At 35.4% G+C, this 7,303-nt stretch overlaps 1 protein-coding gene across 1 annotated transcript in view; it reads left to right on the top strand.

The window, feature by feature from the left end:
* Positions 1–7,303, top strand: part of LOC140154418 (uncharacterized) — a 33,539-nt gene that overhangs the window by 25,775 nt on the left and 461 nt on the right. Inside the window, exons 17-20 of the mRNA XM_072176985.1 lie at positions 1,000–1,119; positions 4,554–4,673; positions 5,751–5,876; positions 7,174–7,287. Coding sequence (XP_072033086.1) covers positions 1,000–1,119; positions 4,554–4,673; positions 5,751–5,876; positions 7,174–7,287 — 480 coding nt within the window. The remainder of the gene's footprint in view (positions 1–999; positions 1,120–4,553; positions 4,674–5,750; positions 5,877–7,173; positions 7,288–7,303) is intronic.

Here is a 7,303-nt window from a genome sequence, read left to right on the forward strand (position 1 = left end):
TGTCAAAAACCTGGTAAACTTAGGTTGACTAACTGATATGCTATGCAGGAATGGTTGAACCAGGGAACCTCTATTATTATCGGGAATTGCCTGTCACACATGATCGCACACAAGGTCGTAGGCAATTGGTGGGACCTCATCTGCCCAGAACATATTGACCCAGGTCAGCATACCGCCATATCCTTCCCGACATGCTTAGTAGCCAAGTCCGTAGAAGAGTGGATCCACACACTATGTACACAAATATACATTTGGCCACATCTTATTATACGATTAATACGAATTTATTAAACATGGTAACAAATATTCTCTAGCAAATCGGTTATACGGTGGAACTGGTAGGCATATTATAAATTCGGAATATTAAATATCTTCCTGACCATCCAGATCTGCGCATGGTCAAAGACGAGGATAGACGAGTATCAGACCGAGGCAAACTGGCTTAGTCTCCACATCAGCCAGTTTGGTTCCGCCCCTCCACAGGGAGCGTAACCTGTGTAGGAGACTCGGTCGGACCTGGTGGGACCTCATCTCTCCCCATCGATTGAAAAATTGTGATCTTAAATCCCCGACATTGCTCTTATGAACTGACATCCACCTGGTTGAACCCTGGGGTGCAACCTGTGTACCAGATAGCATGACAGCATACTGTATGTACTCAACAGTTTATAGAATCTCTGTATCAAACACCGGGTAAGCTCACGCCGACTAACTATGCTACGCAGGAATGGTGAAACCCTGGGGGGAGGCAACCTGTGTACCAGATAGCATACTGTATACTCAACAGTTTGTAGGAACACTGTATCAAACACCAGATAAGCTTAGACAGACTGATCAGCTGATGGGCATGTCTCAAAATTCATTTTACACAAATTACATGTGCCTGCTGCTGTGTTTTTTTAAAAGTAAACAGCATACATGATTAAAACTATGATAATTGAATGTGATGATTTGGTAGCAAGAAATGGAGAAAAATGCCTTATCCCATTTCATTTTCAGTTGACTACTGTGGATCCAACCCATGTGAAAATGGAGGCACATGTGTCCCAGAATACGTACCACTAGGGCCCTACACATGTAATTGTGCACAGAACTTCACAGGAGAACATTGTCAATTAGGTAATGTATCTAAGATTATTAGGGAACAACCTAAAATGTAAAGCCTAAGTAAAATGATGTGAATGGTTCAATAATAATGTTGTATCCAGGGCCATAGTAACTTTCTGTAAAAATCGACATTTCAGTGCAAGAAGTGGGTAAGTGCAATTGCTGCCCTGTGAACATTTGGCAATTTACACACAGTATATTTTACTCATCTACACATGGCAGCTACACATGGCAGCTATTGCACTTACCCACTTCTGGCACTGAGAAGTCAAAATGTGCCTTAAGTTTGGTGTAACTGCCTACAAATCACCTTGGTGGAATCATGATGCAAACACAACAAAGATTGGTACTCCTGGTTCTTTCATTATTTTGCATTTTGCATTTTGGTGTACTAATAGCATATAATCATTTTTGATACATTGGTGCAAAAAGATGCAAATTAAGACTATACACAAGATATAGCTTTCGTGAGAGGTAACAACACAGAAGCAACATCTCAAGATGAGATTGAGAAAGAGGTAGTATCTTTTTATGAAAATCTGTATAAAGAAAAAGGTGGAAATAATAATGTTAAAATTGATGATTATGCTTCCATAAACAAATTAGCATAAATGCAATCAAATACCTTAGAGGGTGAAATTACTCTTTCTGAGCTCACATATGCTTTGAAAAACATGAAAAACAACAAGACACCCGGACCTGATGGTTTTACAGCGGAATTTTACAAATGCTTCTGGTTGGAAATATCTTGTTTTCTTCTTCGGTCATTAAATGAAGGTTTTAGAATTGGGACTCTTACTCAAGTTCAAAAAAGGGGTCACGTTACTCTTCTGCCAAAAGGAGATAAACCCCGCCAGTTCTTAAAAAACTGGAGGCCTATTTCGCTTCTAAATGTTTCTTATAAATTGGCCTCTGCATGTATTGCAAACCGTATAAAATCGGTTTTGCCATATTTAATTTCAGAAGATCAAACAGGTTTTGTCCCAAATAGATTCATTGGTGAAAGTATTCGCCTTATTTATGATTTGTTAAGTTATACAGAGGTTAATGAAATTCGGGATGCTTTTACTAATAGATTTTGAAAAAGCTTTTGACACGGTTTCATGATGATTTTATTCTTGAAACTTTAAGGGTATTTAATTTGGATCAGACATTTGCAGATGGTTTATGGCTTTGTATAAGAACGCATCTTCTTCCGTAATCATAAATGGAAATATATCTAAACCGTTCCAAATTCAGCGCAGTTGTAGACAAGGCGATCCTCTGTCGCCATATATCTTCGTTTTATGTGCGGAGGTATTATCTACAATGATTAGACAAAATAAGGATATAACAGGAATTTGCATTAATGATATGAATTTTAAAATTGCACAGTATGCAGATGACACTACATTAATTCTTGATGGTAAAAAAAATCACTGGAAAGTGCCTTTAAAACATTGCAATCATTTTATGAGATGTCTGGTTTGAAAATTAATATTGATAAAACGGTTGCAGTATGGATTGGGTCTCAGAAATTCAGAAACACTATAATTAGTAAAAATTTAAATATACAATGGAATTTCAATGGTAGCTTTGAGTTTCTAGGCATTTCTTTTAGTACAAACCTTGCTCAAATGGTAAATGATAATTATGATAAAGCACTTCTTTTAACACGAAAACTGTTATCAAGTTGCAAAAAAAGAAATTTAACGGTGTTGGGACGGGTTGTAGTTGTGAAATCATTAGCTTTGCCAAAAATAAGTTATATTGCTCAAATGCTACCAAACCCAAGCAAGGAATTTATCAAACGGTAAATGATGAGATTTATAAATATATTTGGAGCGGCAAGCCAGATCGGGTTAAAAGAATACAATTTGTGCAAAATTATGAGAATGGTGGAGTAAAGATGCCAAATGTAGAAATGCATATAAATGCTTTAAAGGTAAATTGGATTCGGAGGGTTGCCTGTGGTGATCAAAAATGGGTTAAGCTATTTCGTCTTTGTTTTAATGTAATAAGTGATGATATTTGTTGCCTTGGTATGTATCGTTTTAATGACATGAAAAACATGATAGATAATAAGTTCTGGTATGATACTCTGTTTTCTTGGTCCTCACTTATAAACATTGTAAATAATAATAATCTGGATTTCAACCGATTGCAAAACAATATTTGTGGTGGAGCGATAATATAAAGATTGGTGGTAAATCAGTTTGTTATGCCCATTGGAAGAAAAGGGGTGTGCTGTTTATAAATGATCTCTTAAATGCAAACGGATCCTTTTTGTCGATTGTCGAATTTACAAAACTTTATAAAGTGAAGACCAATTTCTTAGAGTACAATGGTATTATTAGGGCAATTCAGTCAAATTTTAATTACAATGGTACTATAGGCTCCAAACTAGCCTCCCCTTTTCAGCCGTATAATATGGAATCTTTTTAAGCAACGAAAAGGGTGCAAAATGTTCTATGATATTTCTATTGAATCAAAGATGAAGAATACAATGAGTAAGTCAAAGTGGCAAATGGAATTTGGAATGGAGAATGATGATTGGAAAAAAATATGTACCTTAAATTTCAAATTTTCCACTGATATTAAACTGAGATGGTTTCAATACAGAATTAATCAGAGTATCATAGGCACAAATACATTGTTGTTAAAAATGAACATAAGTGATGATGACTTATGTACTTTTTGTAAGATAAATCCAGAAACAATTAAGCATCTCTTTGTGGATTGCCCTTTTTCTAGAAATTTTTGGGAAGATCTCAAAGATTGGATAAAAGACAAGATCAGTATAGATCTAGCTATGACCCCTCAGTTAATTCTTTTTGGATCTAAATATGATTTAATTCTAACACTGATTTTGACTATTGCAAAATTTCATTTGTATAGAGTAAAGATGACAGAAAAACGACCAAACTTACATGTTTTAAAAAGGGAACTTAAATGTTATTATAATGTTTTGAAATACCAAGCAGTATGTAGCCTAAAGTTACAAAAGTTTAATAATGAGTGGCAATCCTGGCAACTATTAATGTTATGATATAATTTTTCATTCCTGTGTATTTTTAATCCATAGTAAAGAAAGTAAAATATGCTCAACATGCTCAATGTGTGGTGGAGGGGGTCATGAGGTGGGTCGGGTGGAGCTTATTGTTGATTGTTTTTTGTTTTCTACTCAATTTGAGTACAAAATAATCAGCAGTTGGTTCTATTCGCTCATTCTGTTGCTCTTTTCCCTTTTTTTTTGTTGCTTGTTTTTCAATCCTCTTATAACTCTCTTGAAATGACTATGTCACTAATATTAATAAATAAAATGCACGTAAATGTATTTTAAGGTCACTGATTAAGTGACAGTACTATGTATTAAGAAACTTGTAATAAAGACAGCTGTCTACAAAAAAAAAAAAACTCTTACCATTTTAAAACATGTACGTTTCATCTACATTTATTCTGCATAGCAATCAAAGGTGGATGTGAGAGTGGGCCATGTCAGAATGGTGGATCCTGCTGGGGCACAAAAGACAGGGGGTATGTCTGTACCTGTATGGATGGATACACAGGACATAACTGTGAAGAAGGTTAGTACAAATTCTTTTGTGTAAGTTATAAATTATTGTCTTTCTAAGAACAATGCATGAATGTATGATCTATATGCTTTTCTCGAGGCAGTAATTTAAATATTGTTTTATACTCTATCGCTAAACATAATGATGATAAATACATTTTCAAAAAGGAAATAATGCAAGGAATCCAACTCGCATAACAGATTCCTGCAAAAATGAGCAATTTTTGAGAAAATCATAAAATTTGATTTTACTTTACTGCCTTGATGAAGGCATACGGACAAAAGATACACTTATGAATGTTAAAATGGGATGGTATTCTATAGGCTGAATGGGAAAATATGCAATGAGCCACAACCTGTCATGATTGTGGGAAACATTACATGTAAGCTTATCACATTCAAAATACAGTGGAAACTCATTAATACAAGCTCTGATAATTCAAAAAACCTGATAAGACAAGCTTGATTTTCAGGTCCCTTTGAATATGTGATGGATAAGACAAAATCCTGATAAGACAAACTAAATTTTGTGGCCCCACAAATTTCGTATGAAAGAGTTTCCATTGTACCAGGTATAAATTAGTTACAGAGTCAGTGTCTAAGTTGGAACACTTTCATAGGTCATTCCTCTCCTGATCAAGGTTGAATGACTTGAATCCTGAGGGTTTTCTTGCCACCAAAGAAGTATCTAACATTGTTGGGTGGTGTAGGTAGGGGTTCATGTCTAAGAATGGCATCACATCTTCAACCAGTCAATCTTCAACCAGATAAGTTGACATTAAAGAAATACAACAAATGTTCAAGCCTAAACAGTTTATACATTGGTTCACCTCAAGTTCGGTAGTGACGTAGATGTGTATTTCGCTGGTCACAGTATAGAATTGCGCACATAATGTTCATCGCGTAGAGCATACACACACGCATGGTTTGCTGGCACACCAGCAGAGCAATCATGAAATGCATTGACCTCACTACCAAACTTGAGGTGAACAAAAGAATTACAAAACATTTTCAGCAGCTACATTGTGTTTTTGTTGTTGTTGACATATTGCCTTTGCTCATTATCACTGACATATATTTCTGTATACAGAAACTTGTCTTGCCAAGGCATGTTTGAATAATGGAGAATGCAAAAGACTTGGTCCAAATTCACCAAATTACAACACACCCTACTGTGAATGTTCACCTTTATGGAAGGGAAAATTCTGTGACACACGTAAGTATCTAATGATACTGTAAAATTTTGCCTGATGGTGCATGTGCTTCATTGACAAAACAGGATTTTTATGCACAAACTAAAAGTGCCCTCCCATAAAAAATCCCTCCAGCAAATAAGGGCACAGACCCTTAATTCCATTTGGGATTTTCAAAGGAGGGAGCTCTCTATTTGTACATGCAAATTGACACAAAGGCAAAGGAGCCCATGTGTGCAATTTGACAAATCTTTATGGTATTGAGTGTTACTGATTTAAAGTGATTTTAAGTACCAATTACAGTTTATCTTTAGCCAGCAGGATATTCTTGATAGCTGAACTTCAGTTTGATCAGCTCATAATCGATGGGCCTTATAACATCGCAAATTAATATCAATATATTTTATATTGGAGAATTGTCTTGTGACATCTCGCCAGAAGTATTATAAATTATTAATTCAAGTCCTACTTTCTTTAACACACAAAATATAGACCAGGAAGATTAACTATATCACTCTTAACGGAGGTCTACTTTTTGGCGTAGTGATAAAAACTTAATAATTCCTGCCGATTACGAGCTGATCAAAGTATAAGTGCAAAGGCATACTAGTTAAAATATGCAAACTTAACATACCAAATAAGGAAAATGTTGCGAATGTTTTTTTTTCTAATCTTGAATGCTTATGCTAACTGAATATGATTAATATTTCCTGAAATGTTGTTTTGTGTGATCTAGTTCCAAAACTGCTAGAAATGAAAAAACAGTTAAGCGGATGGTAACTTACAACTAATACTACATAATAAACTAATACTATGGTTTGTGTAAAATAGCAGCAAAACCTGTTTGCTAAAGAATAGAGTATTATTAAAATACAATGGTTAAATTTTCTGTGATAGAATGTGGCTCTTTTCAGTCTATGTCAATTATAATAAAATGCTAGTACCGACAGAGTGCAAGCAGATTCATGTACTCACCTCACCTTTCTGTCCTCTTCAGGCCTTGTGTCTCATAAAGGTTGCACTACTCATGCTATAAGTGTTCCATATGTCCAACTATCTGCCCAGCCTTGCTTCATGATCCAACCCATTTTTCCCCTTTCAGCACCCACAAGTCGACTAGGGCATTCTTCTACCCTTCCTTCTGGGCCCTGTAAACATGATGGCAAGTCACCATCATGCATGGCAGCTGACTTTCATATATCTGTTCAACTCACTTGCAACTCATTTTGTTCTCAATCCAACAAAAAGTAATATACATGTACTCTTTCATAATATTGTATTTCAGGTTTGACTTTTATTGTTATTTCCTTTCTTATACAGCTACTGTATCTTGCTACCCTAATCCATGTTATAATGATGGCGTATGTAGGATAGAGGATGGTAACATCACATGTATATGTGTCAATGGTTTCCAAGGAGACAGATGTCAAAGAAGTAAGTTTACCAGCTG

Source organism: Amphiura filiformis, chromosome 6 (genome assembly GCF_039555335.1).
Source record: "Amphiura filiformis chromosome 6, Afil_fr2py, whole genome shotgun sequence".
Classification (NCBI taxonomy): domain Eukaryota; kingdom Metazoa; phylum Echinodermata; class Ophiuroidea; order Amphilepidida; family Amphiuridae; genus Amphiura; species Amphiura filiformis.